Source organism: Penicillium malachiteum (assembly GCF_028827825.1).
Source record: "Penicillium malachiteum strain IBT 17515 chromosome Unknown utg000004l:1.0-4883003.0:1.0-4884900.0, whole genome shotgun sequence".
Classification (NCBI taxonomy): domain Eukaryota; kingdom Fungi; phylum Ascomycota; class Eurotiomycetes; order Eurotiales; family Aspergillaceae; genus Penicillium; species Penicillium malachiteum.
In genome coordinates, this window is record NW_026643097.1 from 4,458,781 (window position 1) to 4,480,087 (window position 21,307).

Sequence of the window (21,307 nt, forward strand, 5' to 3'; positions counted from 1 at the left end):
GGCATCATACTATGAGATCCCCCGATTCTAATGTTAAAAACTTATGCATGTGCGGCTAAGTATATGCACAGAAGTCCCTCCATTGAAAAATCTATATACAATAAAGCATGGGTGGAATCGACAGACTACCCAGAAGAAATCCAACCTGGGATAATCTGCTAGTTTAAAAGAGGAAAACAAAGAAATTCCATGGGTATCCGATACACGTTCCCTCATCTCAATTCCATGCCAAATCGAGTAATGAAGTGTTGAAATGAAATTCGAGTGCAAATCCTCCACTCTAGAAAACTAGAGATTGGCAATACCATCTGTCATGCAAGACCAAGATATAATCATTGATAATAATAAGACAAAGAAGGAACGTGCTACAATAGATGCTTGGATCGCTCATTGACTTTTTCCCCTTCTCTTCCGACTCATGAATCGCCTCGATCAAATCGAGTAAGAACTTCAGGTGGAACGGTCGGTATGTACTTTCGTGCACGTTCGCGATTCGTCCCACCGAGACCGGCACCATAGCTAATGAGCATATCTGTGCTTGTTGGAAGGGAAAAAGGGAGGAAAAGAGTTGGGTCTAGGAAGACGCTGTTGACGTGTGGACGATCGTCTCGAGGGGTAGAGGCGAGAATCATGCTTGTTGGGCGGGGCGGTGCATTTGATTCAGGAGATGTGGGAGCCTGTTTCTCTGGCGAAGAGGATTTCTCTGAGGAGTCCTTGTCCTTTGTGGGTGTTTTAGGACGATCTTGTGCTGTGTTTTCAGAGGCTGGGGGTGCAGCTGCCTTTTCTTTCTCGGCTTGAAGTTTTAGTTGTTCGCGGAAGAGGATCTCAGGATCACGTTGCATGTCGAGAAGGAATTTCATGGCATGTTTGGTGAGACCTTTTTCGCCGACTTCGGGTCTGTATGATTTCACGGCGTGGAGAAGCTGGATTGGGTAGAGCTGTTGTAGCTGAAGAAGGGTGGTGACGAGTGATTCGTGATCGTCACCGAGGGAAGAGAAACATTGCAGCCATTGTAGGAGTTGAATGACAGGTGCTAGGTGTCGGCGAGCGGAATCCACGGTCGACTCTCCGGTGCTAGTCATAGATCCATTTTCATAATGCTCGGGCTGTCGATTGTTGGTTCGTGCCCAATCCTCCAATGTTGAGACATTCATGCGAATTTGCATGGCTTTGGTCCGTGCCAAGTAACGTCTGGTGCTCATGATTCGGTTGAATATCTCAGCACTGAGCCAATATAGCAGTTGAGAGAGGATTTGAGTAGTTATCACAGAGTGAACATCATAGAGGTCAAGCACAAAGAGTGTTGACGAGAGTAATGATGTGATGTTCCGTGGAGACACCTGTGCGCGTCGCCGTGGGGATGGTGGACGGAATCGCTTCTCTGCAGGCTCTGGAGCCTCAGACTTCTTCTTCCGGAACAGTTTCCATTCATTCTGGAAGGCAACATCTTCTAGCCCTGGGATGGTTTCATGATCCAGCATGGCCTCATCCAGGACTTTGTTCATTCGTCGTTCGGCATCACGGATGATAAGGACGAAAATTTCGTTGATCAGCTCCGCCAAATGGAGCTGAAATTCCACAGTAGACTCCACCAACCCTGCGTCTTTCTTTAAGTAATGAAGTAAAAGGGTGGCATTGGAGAGCCAAAATGCTTGCATCGTCATGTCCCACTGATGACGTTCAACCACATCGTTGATCTTCTCTGTAGCCGAGGTGAGAAGCTCCGCGAGTAGCTCCGGGCTGGCATGATAATGCGCATAGCGCGCACTGAGAAAGAGGAGATTTGCAGGAACGGGCTTTTGAGACGGAGAACGTTGAGGGGTCATGTTGGTGATAATGATATCCAAAATGCGCTCAAGTTCATGATCCTGGAAGACGAACATTTGATCGTTGAGACAACGGTCCCAGACGAATTCTTGCTGCTCCTCTTCCATATCATCTTCATCGGAAGGTTCGAATTTCTCATCCAGTCCCAGACTAGATAAATCCACCTCCAAATTGATCGCGCTTTCTTCCATCATCATCCGCCGTTTCATCTCATTCTCTGCGAGCTCCTCCTCAAACCGGCCATGCGCAAGTCCAGCATCGTAGAAATCATCCTCAATGGCACCGGGACCAAACTTGTAGCCGTTTTCATGTAAAAACTCCGAGATTTCACTACCAGGCTGCGCAAAATCGAACGCTGTGCCTCCAGAAGAAGACTTGATATCCGGTGAAGCACCGTGGTCCAACAAAATCTTCGCGATAGTCTTATGTCGATTCGTCATCGCCCACATCAAAGCGCTCCACTGATTCCGATCCTGTTGGTCGACAAAAGCACCCGCATCAAGAAGCGCCGAGACAACATCCTGGTGCCCAAAGCAACTGGCGTATATGAGCGGCACAGTCCCTTCCTCATCTTTCATATTCACATCCACGTAGCTCTTAGCGGTACCGGATAATAACTTTTGAACTCGCTCCACGTCTCCATTACTGGCTGCCATATTGAGGTTCTTTTGTAGAATGTCCTTCTTCTCCACCGTGCTTAATTTCTCATCCACGGCTATGTTCTCCTCGTTGGCGCCTAGGGAATCAACTTCGCGGTGCGCGGCTTGTGCGGCCAGCATTTCCATAAGTCTCGCATCGTTATCTTCGAGATCATGTCCATATTGGGCGCGGAGATCTGTTTCCGAATCGTGTATGTGATCATCAAGCGCTAGGCTGAAGGTAAGCGGTTTCGCAGCGACGGGAGTAGTGAGGAATTGGGATTGCCCTATACAAGACCATCATGACATGTTAGCGATGAACAATGACCGATAAATCCCAGCTTTTATTGAGCCCTATTTCCAACTTGGTGTAGACATAACACTGGCACCCGCCCAGGTACCATTCCCGAGCTCGGACCACGAGGATGTTCGTTTCTCATCGTTATTAGACTCCATTTTGGTATAGACGTACCCTGCCATGCATCATACATCTCCGTCTCCTGTTGGAATACCGGTACCGAGCGGCGGTCGTCTAGTGATTTGGGTAGGTCATCGGGAAGCTCTTGCGCTGGCCCCAGAGACGCGAGGCTATAGCCGGGATCAGAGTCGTCGAGCTGTTCCTCTGAAGCCCCGCGCCGCGGCTCGGTCGTGTCCATCGTGGCGGGCCGAATGGGAGGACACGGGGCGGAACATTCAACTGCAAAACAGGATTGGTCCCTAGGATGAAGTGAGGAGAGAAAAAGAAAAGAATAGGTGATAACACTGTGGGTATTGGGGAAGTTGAAGAGAAGTGGAATTGGGGGGGTTCCGGGCTGGAAAATGGTGTTCCGCCAGCAGATCGGTCAGTTTATGACGCACGATGCATCCATTTTATTCGAAACACGATGAGAAAATAGCGGTGCCATGGTAAAATATTGAGAGAATTAATTTCAAGCTATGAAGAATTACTCTATTACTTTAATAAACAAAGGATCAAGTAGTGGGACCGAGGTCAAAGAATCCAAAAATCAGATATAGTATAGCTCGTCTGTTGTCGTGTCTTTTCAAGTCCAACTTGTATGCAAATGATGCTCGCTTCAAACGCAATAAGACCCAAGCATAATAACGAGAGTGAGAGAGATAAAAATGGAAATGCAAGTATAGATACAGGTATATATGTAAAGTAGACAAAAAACCAACAACGCTCTGCAGTAAAAAGGGGTATGAACAATATAGCCAATCATTAGAGTAGAATAAAAAGAAAACATTACTCGAGATCTTTGCTACGAGCTTGAATCTCGTCTTCACGAAGGCATGCGATCCAAAGGCAACGCTCGATCACTCCGTGAACGGGTTCGAATCGATACTTGGTGCTTGCATCGATCAGACGAAGGAGACTCTTGACGATACGGGCAGCAGTGCGGTATCGTTCAAAGTTGACCAGCAGATCTCCTTCGTTTCGAGAGATTTGGGCAGGCTTCTGCGCATTATAAGTGAGGTCATGTACATAAAGGCCTGTGTAATCAAACTATTAGTTTCTGTTGTTGAATGGGTTCCACCTAAATATGGGGTATGAGACTTACCAATGAAAGGAATACAGCCTTCCTGTAAGTTGGCCGTCTCCATCTCAACGCGAAGATCATGGAAATTGCGAACCGGTTGAATCAAACATTCCATATCCTTGAAGAGTCGTCGATCCTCTGAGGGAACCAGTTGCCACGTATTATGAAGTCGAGAACAGTCCGATGAAGCCAGGGCGATAGCAATCTGAAGCATGGTCGCATAGTTGCAGATGCGGCGTGCATGAGCAGCCGTATGAATGAACTTGATAATCGTGCGTGCTCGCTCTTGAATATTGCGAGTCAAGACAATCTCGGATACCACCCATTTCACCATGAGGTTGAAACGCCCAACAACTAGGTCAATACCCTTTCGTTCTTCGCTCGTGAGGAATTGAACCCAACTCACGAGACACTGAGAGCTACTGCTCCATCTCATCTCAACCAAGTCACGCCAATCAACCTCGCTCAGTGCAGCCATTTCGACCAATGTCAGTTGCTGTGCAAGCATGTGAGATTCGCATGCAAGAACAAAGGGAACATGATCAGGCTCATCAGGGATAACATTCTGCTGGTCTTTCTCTGAGTTGGAAAGGACATCGCTGGAGAATGGAGGCACATTCCTGGGTGACTGATTGGTAGGTTGTGTCACCTGACGCATAGGAGAAGTGTCTGGCGTCAGTGGTTGCGCCTGGAAAAGCACTTTTTCCAAAGGTGATACACATGAGGCGAAAGAGCTAGGGTGTTGAATAGTCATCGGAGGAGAAGGAGGATGTGCGAGCGGATGAGGCGGGATATCGACAGTCGAAGAGCCCAGGCTGCGAGTGTCCGTAGATATACGAGCGTCCATGGCTTCACGAGCGTCAATGAGGTCCACAGACATAGCCGACAGATGTTTGGGAGTAACGTGTCCTGCATCAAGGGCGGCTGGCTGTGGTAGAGTCGAGCCCCTGGGAATACGTCGCATACTGTCTGTTTCCTGAATAATCTGTATCGATGGATGGGATGAAACCAATTCAGACGTATCCCGACTAGGAATTTGGCTGAGAAGGGCTCCTTGCACATCGATGATCTGGCTTGGAATCTGGGTACGACTCGGAGATGGTCGTTTCATTGACTCATCCGTCAAACCACGCTCCAGAAGAGGAATTGAATTGTAAGAATCTTCAGATTCCGCGACAGAATCAGAGTACGGTCTGGGTGGTGCTAGATGTCCTCCAACGGTGGAGTAGGCGGACTTATCTGTCTGTCGTCTTCGGGAGATAACATCCAAGTCTGCATTACTCTTCCCGTGCCAATGATTATCACTCTGGAAATGTCGGACTCTCTCAAATTCAATCTCTTGATCCGCCGGTGGAGAGCTGGGCCATTTGCCCTCCAGCTTCAATAGAGTAGACTCAACACCTCCATCCTCATCATCGGGGATTTCAGCAAAGCGTGCAATAGCCGCTTCAAATGAGCGTTTCATATTCCGGCCTGATCGAGCTTGAATTAAAGACTGCCGAGGATTTGGTGGAATCAAGGCACTAGGTGGTCTTGTCGCAACTTCAGAAGTGGTCACGGTACTCTCAGCCAAAGAATCATTATAGGACTGAATAGATGCTGGGCTTTCACGGCCTGAAGTTGGGTTTACGTCATCCACGAACTGCATTTGTCGCAAGTTCCCACCAGGTCTCCTGCGAAGTGAAGGACCCATTGGCTTGTCTGCCAGATCTTGGGCATATTTGGAGCTTACAGCCGACTTCCCTCCATCACTACCGATCGACGCTCGCTGTCTGGAGATTCCGCTCTGGAAAGAGGCATACTTGCGGAGCCGAAGAGAAAGCGAGACTCTTTTGCGAGGTGTGGATTGAGGTTCATTGGAATAGGACCTGCGCTGCGAAGAAATGCTGGGGGCGTACAAATTCTGAGGAAGCTCGGGAACTTCACCATTGAAACAGATCGGAACTGTATGTTCACTGTGACCGTATGTCGATGTTGACATAAACGATTTGGAAGACACGCCAACCGCATAACCGGCATTCAGACGTGCTTGGTCAATACCATAGTTTGTATTTGGGTTAACAGCTCCCGACATACTAGGGAATTCGAATCCAGTATCATCAACAATGACAATGGAGCCACTTCCCATAGTCAGTCCACTCTTAATTTTAGACTCTTCAGGCCTGGGGCTCTGCAGAAAAACTTCATGTGGAATCAGACTGGGATCCTGCTCATTCGACTGCGGCTTCGACACATTTCCTTGGGGTTGATTTCCTAACTGCGCGGCATTCTCCATAGCCTCCTTGTACTGCTTCAAGGATTGATCACACAAAACATCATATCGAGTGGGACGCTTGGGTATAGCCCCAATCTTTCTTTCTCGATAGAAATCAGAACCCAATGCAAGATGATTAGGCATTGCGGATGTCTTTCCTCGTGATGGAGAATATTTAGTATCTGATGCGTTCGCCATGCGAGCGGATACACTATGCCCGCCGTTCCTTGTATGGAGGACCCGTCGAATTGAACCAATGATGGTCTTCATCCCAGAATTCAATTGCGCCGGTTTAGGCCCACCATCGGGAGTGCTTCGGCGGTCTGAATTAGTTGATGAAGATGGAGGGGCCAAGGGAGGGGAATCCGGGGCCATTAAAGTCATATAAGATTCTGGAGGAGGGTACAATGCTCCACGAATAAAGCTGACCGGGTCCAGGATCTCTTTCGGAGTAGCTGGCGAGCCAGCATCCACACCAGACATAGGAAGCCGATCGTCTCGGAATGAATCGGAGAAGCTACCACTTCTTTTGTGGCCGTGAAATGGGAGTCGCGAAATCATTGGCGAAGTTGGAGGTGGTTCGTGAGGAGACGTCGACTTCGTAAGTCCCAAGACGACTGGTCGAGGTGCTTTGCTTCTGGAGTAAGAAGTTGAAAAGCGCCTTGGGGATTTGGGAGGCAATGAGCACGAAAGTGCGAGTATGCTTTGCTCGCTTTTGGCTGAGTAGGGTATACTATTTACAGTGCCCGCAGATTCATTTCGATCATGCTGTATAGAAACAGGGAAGCTCTTCCGGGAAGAGGTTTTGATGTGAGGGATCACTCTAGGAACTGCGACGGGTTGTTGAGGGATCTCATCATTGGGTAGTTCAAGCTGAGCATTTCCGGGCAATATCGGGCTGTCAGGGTCATTATAGGCTCGAGAGAAATCCGAAGCGGTCCAATATACTGAACACTTGCCATTCCAGCATCGTTTCAGATCAATGAGAATTTTCAAATCGCTGGTGCCCCCGTTTCTTCGAGATTTAACTTCCTGATAAAGGTTGTTTATGGTCTCACAGAAGTGGACTCGCAAGTCATAGTTCGCAATAAAGTCATCGACAAAGTAATTCAAGATCCAATGCCGGAGTGCGGCAAATGTACGAATGCGGATGATTCGTCCGTCTTCTTGTAATCGGTTAATTGCCCATTGCAAACGCGCAAGAAGAAGAGCAAGCAGATGGTTTGCCGATAGATAAGAGCGGAAAGTCAGAAAGAAGTCCGACACCAATTCATAGTCCATAAAGGATTCGGATGAAATCTGCGCAACAATGCGCGCGGGCGTGGCAGCACTGATATCCTTTGTACCTGGAATATACCGCACAACTGTCTCACCATCCATGTCCGAGACCAAGGTTTCATATATTGAAGGTTCAACTGGACCCTTCAAGTCATACACCATTGAGTTCCTTGGTGCCGGTGAGGCGCGACTCAGATCTATAGCCGCAGCTCCGGAGAACATCGATACCGCAAAAGACGCGCGATGACGCGCAAATGAATCTCTCGTGTATGGTGTCGGACGCGCTGACATGGGATCAATTAAACCACCCAATAAAGTCGAATTTCGAAAATTATCGGACATTGAGGTTCGCGTGTAGACGGAACTCTGCAGCCTCGCACTACCTTCGGTATTGAATCGTGGCGACCCGAGCCGGTAATGAGGAATGGGGATTTCCAATGCTGTGTCAGGCGACTTTTCATTCGCAGTTTTGGGCCGGTCCTCAGTTCGATCGATCACGATACGCAGTTCCCCACGTTTCCCCGCGCCAGACACTGATTGTTTCTCTGATATAGTCGAGAACGAGTTCGCTCGCTGCCGGTGACGATTTGCGGATTTCGGTCGCGGTGAATCGCTAACGACAGGTGCGTACTCCTCTCGTGTGGGTTCTCGCGGACGCAGCTCGGACAACTGGGAACTTGACCATCGGGACGGGTCATCTCGGGGGTGGGCGGTAGTTTGCGGCTGAAGACGATCGGTCGTCACTTGATCAATTGATGAGAAAGGGACTATTGAAGGGCTCTTCTGGGGTGGGTTCGCAATCGGCCTGGATATAGGGGGCCTAATATCAGTATCCTGCAGTACAATGTGCGACACGGGGCCGGGTGTGCCGCAAAGAACAAGAAATTTTTTTGCAAAGATTTGAGATTCAGGGACAATCGTGATCGTACCTGAGAAAGATCTTGCCATTCTGACCGACACTTCCAACCGTAAAATGACCTGCTTTACGGGCAACCGGCCGTGCCTCTAATGGGCCGCGATGTGTCTGGGATCGTTGCAATGGCGGGTTCTTTCGTAATAACTCATGACTATCTTTAGCTCGTAGTCCTCCTGGAGTTGTGCCTGTCGTTGCGGTTCTCTCCCGGTTGGCTTTCAATTCCAAATTCCTTTTAATCGCACTACCTTGTGCCACCGTATTGGCACGTCGTAGATTGATCCTCGGTTCGGTCCCACCGCGTGTTTGTTTAGGAGAGGGTACCTCATCGACTCGTACTTGTGTCCCCGATAGATTTTTGGAATGCGTGGGCCGATCGAGGGGAGCAGGGAATGGTTCCATGACGAGCGGCCGCTTGAGCTCTTCCTCTGGGGAATAATAGCTCTCGTGCGGACCGCGCGCGACGCGGGTACTGAGCATAGGGTGCTCACTGGCAAGCGTGGAAGCCGTGTAGGTCTCTCAACGGATGCATGGAGGACGGAGAATAGGGAATCAAAGAATGGGGGGGGGGGGGGGGTACAAAGTACAAAATTAACAAAAGAAATTGATCAAGATAATCTACAAGAAGGAGAGGAATGAGCCACAAGCTCTTGTTTTTTTTTTCTCAAGTGGAGAATAGTAAGAAGTTTGGGAGATGAGAGAGAGTTTACGGGGAACAGGGGACCCAACACGGCGGGAACCGTTGCCACTTTTCTGTCAACTTACATCTCTCTCCTTCCTTCCTATACTTAATATATGGTATACATCTCCCAAGGGTTACTATGAAATAATCTCTTTTATGTCGGTGTGATTTTCACACTTCCTTGCTAAATGCACATCTCTCTCTCTCTTTCAGATCTCTATCACATCATACCATCCAGGATATGGGACATGATCGCAGCCCCCAATTGATAGGTCAAGCGAGCCCTTGTCACCCGCCTCACCCCCGGTGAAGCGAACTCCTTTTTGGGCTAAGTCCACTCTCTGACTGGCTAATAGCCCTGCCGTTATCCCATGCTCCACTGGGTCCTCGGCACAGCGTGACGCGCCTTTGGGAAAAGGGAGCTGATAGATGGAGCCCTCAGCTATGACACGTCCCGTTTGGGTATCCATCTATAAATCCTTTTCCTCCCGACAGATTGGATTATTGTCTCATGCAGTCCCACAGCAGGGGGGGGAAGAGGCTGGAGGTGGGTTCCACTTGGGACTTGGGGCTAAGAGGTAACTTTGTACATACGGAGTACGACACAGAGACTTCCGAAAGTCCTGCTTTTCCTGATCCGATTTTTTGGGGGCTTTATTTTTTTTGACATTTGCATTTGAGATCAGTCCCATTGATCTGTGATCTCAACTTGATTTCTCAATGTGTAACATGCACATATGTACCTTGAATGTCCACTTGCATGGATATTCCCGGGCAACGAGGGACTTTTGATTCTCACATGATTTGAATCCCCACATTTCATATAAGGCAACTCGAAGCATACGGTGCTCTGCTATGGAGTACGAAGTAAGGATGAGCTTCTTCAGAGGTGAAGTCCTCCGTTCATCGTCTCTGTTCCGGGATCTAGCCGATCGGGATTGACCGCCCCTCATGATCGACACTGCTCTCTCTTCGGAGGGAAAGCAAAGCTAATCTAAACGGCGATCGGCGTTGAGGGGGTGCGGGACATAGGATGTGACCAAGCCTGGCAGATGCACTTTGCATCATCTACATACTAACTCAAGGGATCTCCATCATATTTCCTGCAAAGGGCCAGTACACGACGACTGTCACCGAGTTGCTGGATCTTGAGCCTGTCTCATACATGATTGGTGCAACCAGACTACAAGGTGTCGGACTCCGAAAGAGTTCTTAATTAGTCTCATATGCACAATTAGTAGTCAAAAACCTTAGGATATCTCTAAGTACCCGTCTTCTGTACACGAATGAAGGCGACAGAGAGAATGAAATGTGCAATAATACCCGAACCCCGAAAAAAAGAAAGCAACCGAGGAACTTAACCATGCATAGGTAAAGAGACAAAGAGAAAAGAAACACTCAAGGCCTGATCCAACAGCACTGCTCTAGGAAACACCTCTGAGGTGTGCCTTACCAGAGCTTGCAAACCGGCTCCTTCTGTGGACACTGGAATGCCTCCTTGAATTCTCGCGAGTTCGCCATTGTTTCCTTGAAATTAAAAGGATAGGATGTTAGCGAAGGGGTCCATGCATGACACAGGCTTAGTGGGTCGAACTTACAATGATCCGCGCTGACTTGGGTGCGTGTGGGTCGTTGTAGATAGCTTGCTCGGCAGCTTCTTGGGTGGTCTTACCGCACCACCAGTTGGCATAAGAAACAAAGAACAGCTGCTCCTTAGTAAAATCACTTAATCCAGGGAGATGGAGATCAGGCTTCGCATCATCTCGTTTCTTCCAGGCGTGGAACGAAGCGGTGAGTCCACCGGCATCCGCGATGTTTTCACCCAAAGTTAAGCGTCCATTAACATGCAGGACTTTACCGCCAGGTCCGCTCACAGTAAACTTGGAGTACTGATCAACGAAACATTGAGCCCGCTCCTCGAAATCCTTGACAGTATTGTCGTCCCACCAGTTGGTAAAGTTACCTGTCTCGTCGTAGTGCCGACCTGTAGAGTCGAATGCATGCAAGAGTTCATGGCCACTCACGGCTCCAAAGGCTCCATAGGCTAGATATAGTGGAGCATTTGGTCCGTAGAAGACTGGAGGCTGCATAATTCCAGCTGGGAACACGATCTCATTGCCAGGGGGGTTATAGTAAGCATTGACGGTCGGGGCGGTCATATCCCATTCATCGCGATTAGTTGGCTTTCCTAGCTTAGACCATTCATTCTTCAGATCGAACTTGGCCACAGCAACTTCATTCTCGAAGAAAGACTTCTCGGACACTTCCAGCGCGGCATAGTAGTTCTCCACATCATGTGGGTCTAGCACGTTCGGACTCTTGGTTGGGAAACCAATCTTCTGAATAATGTTCTCCACCTTTTTAATACCTAGCTTCCGAACATCCGGGGACATCCAAGCAGTCTGATCCAGGGTGAAGGCGAATCGCTCCTTGATGTCGGATACAATCTGATCGCCGAGCTTCTTAGACTCCTCGGGGAATGAATCCAGCACGTAGAAACGACTCAGACTCCAGCCTAGGTTTTCATCTAGGGTTCGAATACACTTTCGCCATCTTTCCTCCGTGGCCTGCGGGTCTTTGCCAGCGAGTTCGTTTGTGAATCGGCGAAGAGGAGCAATCTTGTCATCCTCAATACTGGGGGAATATTTCTGGATGAGCTTCCACTGGAAGAAAAAGGACACCGTTTCGCGAGGAGTATTCTTCAAGATTTCAGACAGAGCCTTCATGTAGGAGGGTGAGCCGACAATCAACCGATCGCTCTTGTAATCCTTTGGTGCAAGCTCTGAAAGGATTCCCACGAAGGAGATTTGAGGCAACAATTTGTCTGTTTCCTCGATACTCAGCGGGTTGTAATACTTAGTTACGTCTTCCTGTGTTGCGGTATCTGGGGTCACATCTGCCAGCTTCTTTTCGAAAGCAACCACGTTCTCGGTGATCTTTTCAAAGTTGGAGACATCAAATGCTTGCAGAATTTGCTTGAGAACTGCTGAGTACTTGGCAACTGTCTCCGTATTGTTGTAATATTCTCTTGCGGGAAGGCCAATATCCCCAGGAGGGTTCACAAAGACCGCAACGTTATCAGGGTCCCGATCATCAGGCTAAGTTTAGGTTAGTAAACAACCAAATCAACAGAGGAAAAGGGTGTCTTACAGAAACATATGGGGATGCAAGAGCCTCAACCCCGGATTCTATGAGAAATAAGACGGCCTCGGTAAGATGGTGATCAACACCAAGACCACTCTCGTCATCCGCAGGGTAGACCTTCTGTAGCTTCTCAAGGATCTTGACTAGAGGCTCAATACCGCGCTTTCGGATTACGGCCTCATTCAGACAGGAATTATAGGCATTCTTAAGCTTTTTGAAGTTCCCAGCATCAGCAGCGTCGGGTGCCTCCGAGCGTTCTAGAATATGACGGAGACGAGTTTGGCCGTTCTCCTCCATGATCGTTCCGGCAAAGATTGACCCCTGATCAGAGCGCATATCGTGGCTCTCTCTCCATCCACCGCACACAAGTTGATCAAAGTTGGTACATGGGTCAATCTTCGCATAGTTCGGGTCCAAGTTGTAGATGATCTCGGAGGCGGCATGGATACACTCGGGCGTTTGGCAGATAGCCGGTGGGGAATTTGGACGAGGAGCATCGGGGTGAGTCGATTGCACTAAAAAAATCATTAAAATGTCAATAAAAAAATGCTCAAATCTTAGAGATAATTGCAACCCACAGGCCCAAAAGCGAACAGCGATCCAAACCAAGAAACCAACCAAGCTGATTTTCAAGATGCCCTTCAGGGCGCACTTTAAGCGGTGGCGGTTCCGACATTTCCCACGGCGCTTGTTCAGAACCCGGTATACAATGGCATTGTCATCGGCTTCCAGTCCTTCTTCATCGCTCAATAAGCCTTGTCGTTCCTCAACGTCCACATCCGCAATGTACTTCACGTTATCCTTGTAGCTGTCCCTAACAGGCATTAGTTACTCCGTATTGCTTCCAATGCTTGATCCATACTCACCTGCTCATTACAGGCGCCATGATGAATTCAGTGAGAGGTTTTGTTAGAATATAGATCAAAACACCCGCTCAACAGGTGAACGAAAGAAGGAGGTCGACTCCTCATCGGAAGCTCCAGTGGAGCCCCGGGCACGTCACATCGATGAGTCAGCGATCTAGGTTGCGGGGAAAAGGCCGTATGCACATGTGCATGTAGGGCAATATGTAGTACATACTAGTAAATCGTAGTAGATATTAGTAAATGAATTAAAATTAGTGTAATAACCTGCTAGTTGCATGTGTCTATTGCCACTGTGTGGAACTGCAAATAGTACTACTACTAGAAGATCTTCAAGAAGTTGTAAGAATATGTTAATTCAGTTGCTAAAGATAAAGCCAGTTCTACTAGGGCATACCAAAACACCTAGAAAGAATTCACCCAAAAGATAAAAAAGCAAAGCAAATGACAAGCTCCCGGAAACATGGCAGGCGCGAAGGGGATATCAATCTTGAAGCCAAATGCAAATCGCTCAAAGGATGCTCAGCATCGCAACTGGTGAATGAAAAAAAAAAAGAAAGAAAGAAAGAAAAGACAAAGTTCATCCTGCTCCACGGAACGTCTTAATCTCAAGTCTGATGACCAGGTGAACACCATTGATAGATACTGCAAAGTATCTATTTCTTGGAGACAGAGTGAGCCTGTGAGACATGACTGGCGGAGCCGGTAGCTTCATCGAAGATGTTGTACCCATAATCCGCTGCATTGGGTGGGGTGTAAACTGGGATCACAAATTAGAATCTCAGGATCTGAAAAATATATCTGGATTGACAAAAAACCACTTACGATGGAGAGAGACTGCGATCTGAGTAGGATGCGGATTGTGAACGCGGTGAAGACCGATATCGTCAGAGATGTAAGTAACTTCGTTCATGCCAAAGGTGGTTGACGATTTGATTGTCATAGGCTTTGACTCCTTTGAGCCTGTCTCAGGGGTATGATACACAGTTTCGTGCAACTGCCCGGCCAGAACCTTCATAATGCAGTGGGCATTCGCATGATCATGAATTGGGGAACCCTTTCCTGGGTTCCAGACAAGCAGAAGCTATTCAGGTTAGTTGGACTGTGACACCTGACATATTCCAAGCTTCCAGAGAAGGAAGAAGAAGACAGGGGGTACTCACAATATTGGCCTTGTGATTGATATTCTCAATGGCGTTGCGGGTGTAGTTCTTGCTCGTGTCATTGTGGAAATATTCGATCCAATCGCTGGGGTCGGAGATGTATTTCTTTGCCAGAGAGATCAAGTATGCTTCGTTCACGTCCTCAGAAGAAATACCGCCCGATTCGCCCAGGTGCTCCTTGATATCCTGCACAAGGCTTTCCAGGTCATAATTCTCCTTGAAGGGCTGATAGCTCGGGGCTAAGCCCTTATCAATGGCCCCGGTGGTTGAGAGAATGGCAGAAGTCGACATTTTGCGTGAGTGCGTGAGTAATGTTCAATCGGAGATAGATGTCAAAGACTGTAACAATATCGAACTCTGGAGATCAATTCAAGGACTGTACCAAAGGATTTGGTTGTGTTTTAAGGCACTGTAGGATGTCAATCCCCGATGTGCAATGACGTTGTGTGGTGAGTCGGCGATTGAATGTGGGGAGGTTTGATCGCCGACCCATGTGATCTGCGTGCGCGGCCACGTACCTCAGGCTTCCCTCAGCCCTGTCGGACTCCTATCTTTCAGGGGATCGACAGTGTTTCTGATAGTGCATTTTGTGGAATTGATCACATTCCAGTTCAATTTCATACCTTGATATACCAGGGGTCGAGTTATCGTGTTTTAGGGAAATTTACTATTTGGGCTGCCCCTTAGGACTTTTTTGACATTTGAATGTCATGGGTATATGCTACTAAAAGTGATATCATAGATTCTTGCCACAAATTGATGCATTGATTTCATTGTCTCATTTCTTATAATACATTTTAATGGATATCGAAGTCCGGGAGCGATGTGAAAAAGGAGTCATTGTAACAAGTTGGGTCAACAAAGGCTGATCCAAGAGGAGGAAACAGCATTTCCTGGCCATCCGACACTGCGGAGGTTGGTCGTGTAGGCTGATTTAAACGCTCTGTGCTACTCGGTGTTGAGTCTGATGGGAACAGTTTCTTAGGAGGTTCTGTACACCAACGCTCCATCGAGTCCGACAGGTTATCTGCTGCTGAGGTTCTCAAATGATGGTAGGCCGCGTCTGCCAAATTCCATATCCGCTTGGTACTTTTCAAGCATCCAAGGATAAGAGTCACACGGTTGTAATGATGATCAAAACACTCCTCGGTGTGCTTGATGGACGTGGCGAGTTGGATCATACCGCACAAGGCTAATGCGGGAATTGCGAAAGGGGTATGTTTTGGGACATTGGGACAAAGTGAAATTGCGTCGGAAAGACGCCGAGAGGCTTCGGTAGCCTTGATACTGTGTATTGAGCGGTTCAGTGTTGATGCTAGATGGCGTGTAGCAACGGGCCAGAATTGATCATCGGATTGTGACAATACAGGCTGTAGATCGCTTCGTGGCAGGTGCAGTAACATGGTCGCATAGGCAATGGACATGTGTGCCTGGAACATCATTTCGTCAATGTTTCCATACGAGTCGACGATATCCAGTTTTTTAGGTGGTAGGTGATTGATCCAACTAACAAGTGCATTCTCAACAGCTTGCAGATGGTCGCGATGATAGTCGCGGAGCCCGTTCAAGACGAGGGCTCGACATAATATGGTTGCGGCCTCGATACGATAACTAGACGATGAAAATATTGTCTCGTCGGGTGCGAATACCCTGCGCTTGAAATCAAGAATCTTGCGAGGTGTTGGGATTTCGCATGAGCCAGTGCCAGTGTAAACCGAATCTTCGCAAGGGAGGGCCACCTCCGGTGCCATCGTGCTACACTGGAAAGTCGTGTTTTTGAAAGGTGCGGCCATGAATATCTCTGTGATATACAGCTCCCACCAAGTCCTTCGCATACTTTCAGCCTCGATGGAAGTCTCAGGGTTAGCTGACGATGCAAAGTCCCTTCGGTTCATGCCAAGCTCTAGGGCTATATGCACACTGTGAGCAAAGGCATCCTGGGCCTCCTGCCATTCGCCACGAGCATAAACGGCGATTGAATAGATAAGCCAAGCCTGAACCATGCAAGGTGATCGGTCAGGGCTGCAGGTCAATTCTGCAATGACTTTATCCTTGTACTGTTGATTCGGGACTGAAGAGATGTAATGGGAGCCAACAAAATGGACCACCATTTGAAGAAAGTCGGGGTACTGGCGGTCATGATAAACTGCACTTGGAACGAGAATAGGGTGAGCAGCATGGAAGTTCTCGTAGAATAGTCGCAGAAACCGGTCATCATGAAACCAAGATTCGCGGACTGCATCTGTTCTTGATTGGTGGAGATCATTTCGTAGGGGTATCATAGGCCATGGGACATGACCAGATGGAACGCCTACCCCATTAGATGCGCTGGGAATTGACGTACTGTCAGGGGTGTTGGGCTGACCAGTGGCTTCAATAGGGAGAACAAGGGAAGTCTGGTCCGTTTGGTTACATTTGTTTCATTCTAGGATTCACATGAAGTATCCAAGATAAGGGGTGCACATACCTCGATTTGCTCTTGGGGCCGAAACGAAGCCCGCCGAACTGGTTCATTCCGGGTTTTCCTGCGGCCGCCTCGTCGGGATGGAAGGTATTGGCAGAAGTACTCATTTTGCAAGCAACGCGAGCATGTTGGCTTCTTCGCATCACATTTTAGATGTTGCTTGCGACACTCGGTACAGGCTAATGAAGCCAAACCACTTTGCTTCGTGGATCGTGGCGTCATGATTCGTTGAGGAGGGGGTTGCTGGAGTGTGAGGTGGATGTCGTACCCCGGCGTGATTAGTTCCCGCCGGGCGGCAGCGCTTCTTACTGTTAACCATTCAGCACCCATGATCCATATAGTATGATGACCAACATCCACTTTGGATTTAGTAGAATAACGGTCAAATCTAATGAGAACCTTGAAGAATTCCTAGGTACGCCTTATTAGCGAATAAATTGTGGGGATGACACAAAACAGTATACGTTGGTCTAGACATTTTTGGTATCCTGTCATCCGTGTATGGTAGAGCAGCGGTCAATGGAACCTAGCCAAACTATTGGTTCTGTGATAAGGTCCGAGTGATAGCGTGCTCTTGTCTCATAATGAGCATTGATAGGAAAGAATCATCCTTGGTTTGGATTCAAAACTGGCGGTCTGTTCTCTGTGATATCGGGAACTTCTGTTCAATCGGCGATTGACAAACTGGCCCCTGCGCCGCAACATATCACCCCCTTTTAAGTGCTGCAGTAAATGTATCAACCAATAAAACCAATAGCCTTCATATCTTTTACCTAAACTGCCGCCTCGAGCAAGGCATTCCCTTCCAAGGTTCCGGTATCAAGATATGGTTGTGGTCACCTGTGCCCAGGTGCACATGTACATTCCATTCCAGTTGACGTATCGGATATAGATATCCACTTCCCAGCTTTGGTGTAATTCTTTTAGTAGTTGATACTATCATAGATTCAAGTTGTTCTTAAATTTCCAAATTTTAGGTCACAATATACGTCTTTCGGTCAATTCAACGTTCCTCCGAAGCTCAAGTGCTCTAGTCGTATGTAGTTCATTTAACTATGCCCGGAGATCATTTCCACAGCCATTACATACTACCAAGATTGATGCAAAATAACCTTGGAGTACGATATTCAGGAGATTATTTTTCGATTTCTTGTAGCTCCTTTAAATGTTCACTCAAATTAAAAACACTATTTGGGAAGATACATGTATTCCAAGGTTTCCAGCACTTGAGAGTTAAGAGTAAGGTACGAAGTAGATCTACTACCTAGTCTACATGTACTAAATGTCTCCACAGGCGATCTAACGATCAACTAATATTAGCCTCGGATGTTAGACGAGCTTGAATCAGATATGTGCATAATATCCTGAATTTATGCACATATTTTCAAATGAGATTTGTTCTCCATTTCAGACATGGATCTCTACCGTATTCCGTGTTCCGTATCTCTTATGCACTTCGCGCCCGAGGCTAAGTTGGTCCCTTGACTCACTAAGAGTCATAATACGTCAATCTGGAAGTTCACCCCATTTAAGTCTCTATCTAGGCTCTAAATTCCGATATTCTGAGCATCATACAATTGTTATGCCCCACTCGCTGTCAAGTACCACTGGCAGTACAAGTGTCTACAAAATGGCGGGCCAAACAAGCGACTCAACCCTCGAGCTCAAATCCAACAAGCTCCCACTATCACTTCGGCTTCCCATATTTGACGATGTCGCAGCGGTAGTCGAAATCCTAGCAAATAAAGCAAATTCCGAATTTGACAAGTCTATATGTGACGCCACTACTGAAGAGCTGGATGCCGTTGCAAAAAGATGGACAATAGTCACTGATCCGCCTGCCTATCGCAACTTTCTGGTTTTCTACGAGGATAAACCCGTTGGAATTACTGGATTTGGTTGGATTGGTCCTTGTCATGAGCATCAAGACTCTGATGATTCGTCCCAGGCTGGTGCGGCGGGGATCATTGTTCAATCCTCAGCCCGGGGCAAAGGAATAGCATATGAGGCTCTTCGTCTGGTCTTTGAATATGGACTTTGCGAGTTGGGACTAAAAGAGATCAGGGTCGGTACTCATTCTGGCAATCTGCCTATGTGGATGCTGATGGAGCGGAAGTTTGGGGTGAAGACCATAAGGACTGCGGAGGTGGATCGCTTTGGGAATGACCTTCTGTGGACCATCACAAAACCAGAGCAAGTGTTGTAGATCATGTTGACTTGCATTGTTGTACATACACAGCTGGCACCGGTATTCCAAGGTTGGCACTACTAGTATCCGATCATTATTTCAATGTTCCAAAGGTAGGTGCCACTGCCAGTGGCAGATCAGAGTCATCGACGGCATTCAAGTTCGCGCGCAGAATCCGCAGTGCCGCTATATGTCACGTAGATCATTCTGCCAATTCAAGCTTCGTTGAAGAGCAATGAAAGTCCCAAAAAATGAATTTCTGAAACCAGCTATCGCGCCATAGGAAGGATTAAATTGCAAATCGCCAGTTCCTTAAATAACCGGCCAGACACGACCCAATCTTCAATATGACGAGTCGGTGTTACGTAGGACGGCTCATCAATCGCCGAGTGGGTTATCGCCGAATGTCCACACGGGATATACATTGTGTACATGTGTACAACTGGGTATACTCCTGAATTGAAAGCCCAACATTTTAAGCGCATATTTGCGGGGTTACGATGAAACTATTTATCAAAGGTCATTTGACCTGCCGAATGTATCTCGTGGCTTTTTCAAAATTCCAATATCTGACATCATGGGCTCGTTCACATTGGCTACTGTGCCTGTAGCCACCGAGGATCCGTTATATCGTTTGATGCGAGAATATCGAGAAGATTCTCATGAGAAAAAGATAGATTTGGGGATTGGTGCTTATAGAGATGAGGATGGGAAGCCATGGGTTTTGCCAGTGGTGAAAAGGGTGTGTACCAAAGTCTTCCTCAAGTCAGATCTACGTCTAGGTAGTTTCAAGTTTCTAACCGCAGGACTATATTGGTGTTTAGGCCGAGGATCTGCTTCGTGAGAACCCTCAATCTAACCATGAGTATTTGCCTATCCGTGGTCTTGACACTTTCCTTTCTGCTGCTCAAAGGCTCATGCTTGGGATTGAAAGCAAGGCGATTTGTGACAACAGGGTGAGTACTCATACGTTGATCGTCTCTCCAGCCATTCCCGAAACTCAGAACTGATTTCTTCTCCGATGGCCAGGTCTGCTCTTTTCAAACCGTCTCGGGTACTGGGGCGGTGCATCTTGGTGCAACTTTTATCTCCAGATTTCACTCTGGCAATGTCCAGCCTACAGTGTTTATCTCTGACCCAACATGGCCGAACCATCACCAGATCTTTACTCAAACTGGATTTGTAGTAGAAAAATACCCTTACTATTCAGCCACTTCGAAAGGCCTGAATGTTGAGGATATGCTCCAATGTCTACGCACTGCTCCTCGAGGATCTACAGTCATACTGCAAGGCTGCGCACACAACCCTACAGGCATTGACCCTTCTCAAGAAGAGTGGAAGAGAATCACAGAAGTCGTCAGAGAGCGCGAACATTTCCCATTTTTTGATTGTGCCTACCAAGGGTTCGCATCTGGCGATCTTGAGCAAGACGCCTGGGCCTGTCGATATTTCATTGAACAGGGATTTGAATGTTGTATTGCTCAGTCCTTTGCGAAGAACCTTGGATTATACGGAGAGCGTGTTGGTGCATTCCATTTTATCTGTGCCCCTGGGTCGGATGCATCAGAACTGGCCGAGCGCATTGGGAGTCAGCTCGCTATCATGCAGCGAGCGGAGATCTCTAATCCGCCGGCGTATGGAGCACAGATTGCAAGTGCAGTCTTGAATGACAATGAGTTGTTTTCTCAATGGCAGAGCGAACTTAAGATCATGAGTGGCCGCCTTACGGGAATCAGGCAAGAGATCAAGTCGCAGCTAGAGGTACGGGGGACTCCGGGTAATTGGGGATTTCTCTCGACTCAGGTTGGAATGTTCAGCTATACAGGTCTCTCTCGTCGGCAGATTCTGGAATTGAAGGAGAAGTGGCACATATACATGGTAAGTTGATTTCATTCATCGTTCATCTAGCATATCTCAATTATTTCTCAATTATTTGGGGAGGGAGGGGCGGATATCCAATATTCGAAGACGTGCTGACAAAGTCCACAGACGGAGAACGGTCGCATCTCGGTAGCAGGGCTGAATCCAGGAAATCTGCAATACTTCATTGACGCGGTTGATGATGTTCTGCGAGCTTTGCCATAGCTTGGATGCAGGCGGGCAGCCATGTAGTAGCCCTGTACTAGCTCCATGGTGTCGGCGAGTTGACCACCGCACTATAATATCAAGTCAATGTTCCTCTTCCAGCTTCTCCATGTCATCATGTATTTTGTATCTCCAAATCGTCCATAGCTTTATCGTCGTAGATGTCAGCGCTGTGGTTAATGCTGATGTTGCGATTTCCCGGGTTGACCAATCATAGCACGGATGGATTCGGGTGCATCGGGTGGATGGAACCATCAACAGAGAGGA

The 21,307-nt window shown here is 47.8% G+C and overlaps 7 protein-coding genes across 7 annotated transcripts; 2 read left to right on the forward strand and 5 right to left on the reverse strand.

Moving 5' to 3' along the window:
* Nucleotides 1–416: 416 nt before the first annotated feature.
* N7483_009740 (uncharacterized protein) lies at nucleotides 417–3,121 on the reverse strand (the record flags this gene model as incomplete). Its single annotated transcript, XM_057093167.1, has 2 exons — nucleotides 417–2,752; nucleotides 2,938–3,121. 2 exons carry the CDS (start codon nucleotides 3,119–3,121, stop codon nucleotides 417–419), a joined length of 2,520 nt encoding a protein of 839 aa, XP_056944341.1.
* A 590-nt stretch (nucleotides 3,122–3,711) lies between these two features.
* N7483_009741 (mitotic regulator LTE1) lies at nucleotides 3,712–8,931 on the reverse strand (the record flags this gene model as incomplete). The annotated part of the gene is made up of 3 exons (XM_057093168.1): nucleotides 3,712–3,959; nucleotides 4,028–8,343; nucleotides 8,468–8,931. 3 exons carry the CDS (start codon nucleotides 8,929–8,931, stop codon nucleotides 3,712–3,714), a joined length of 5,028 nt encoding a protein of 1,675 aa, XP_056944342.1.
* A 1,651-nt stretch (nucleotides 8,932–10,582) lies between these two features.
* N7483_009742 (M13 family metallopeptidase) lies at nucleotides 10,583–13,163 on the reverse strand (the record flags this gene model as incomplete). Its single annotated transcript, XM_057093169.1, has 5 exons — nucleotides 10,583–10,660; nucleotides 10,732–12,231; nucleotides 12,284–12,792; nucleotides 12,856–13,091; nucleotides 13,144–13,163. 5 exons carry the CDS (start codon nucleotides 13,161–13,163, stop codon nucleotides 10,583–10,585), a joined length of 2,343 nt encoding a protein of 780 aa, XP_056944343.1.
* A 633-nt stretch (nucleotides 13,164–13,796) lies between these two features.
* On the reverse strand, nucleotides 13,797–14,594 carry N7483_009743 (uncharacterized protein; the record flags this gene model as incomplete). Its single annotated transcript, XM_057093170.1, has 3 exons — nucleotides 13,797–13,900; nucleotides 13,966–14,224; nucleotides 14,304–14,594. 3 exons carry the CDS (start codon nucleotides 14,592–14,594, stop codon nucleotides 13,797–13,799), a joined length of 654 nt encoding a protein of 217 aa, XP_056944344.1.
* A 506-nt stretch (nucleotides 14,595–15,100) lies between these two features.
* Nucleotides 15,101–17,097, reverse strand: N7483_009744 (Zn(II)2Cys6 transcription factor; the record flags this gene model as incomplete). Its single annotated transcript, XM_057093171.1, has 2 exons — nucleotides 15,101–16,699; nucleotides 16,771–17,097. The coding sequence occupies 2 exons, from the start codon at nucleotides 17,095–17,097 to the stop codon at nucleotides 15,101–15,103; spliced, it is 1,926 nt and encodes a 641-aa protein (XP_056944345.1).
* A 1,300-nt stretch (nucleotides 17,098–18,397) lies between these two features.
* N7483_009745 (GNAT family N-acetyltransferase) lies at nucleotides 18,398–18,973 on the forward strand (the record flags this gene model as incomplete). Its single annotated transcript, XM_057093172.1, has 1 exon — nucleotides 18,398–18,973. The coding sequence occupies one exon, from the start codon at nucleotides 18,398–18,400 to the stop codon at nucleotides 18,971–18,973; it is 576 nt and encodes a 191-aa protein (XP_056944346.1).
* A 559-nt stretch (nucleotides 18,974–19,532) lies between these two features.
* Nucleotides 19,533–21,040, forward strand: N7483_009746 (aspartate aminotransferase cytoplasmic; the record flags this gene model as incomplete). Its single annotated transcript, XM_057093173.1, has 4 exons — nucleotides 19,533–19,697; nucleotides 19,780–19,911; nucleotides 19,985–20,833; nucleotides 20,945–21,040. The coding sequence occupies 4 exons, from the start codon at nucleotides 19,533–19,535 to the stop codon at nucleotides 21,038–21,040; spliced, it is 1,242 nt and encodes a 413-aa protein (XP_056944347.1).
* Nucleotides 21,041–21,307: the final 267 nt, after the last annotated feature.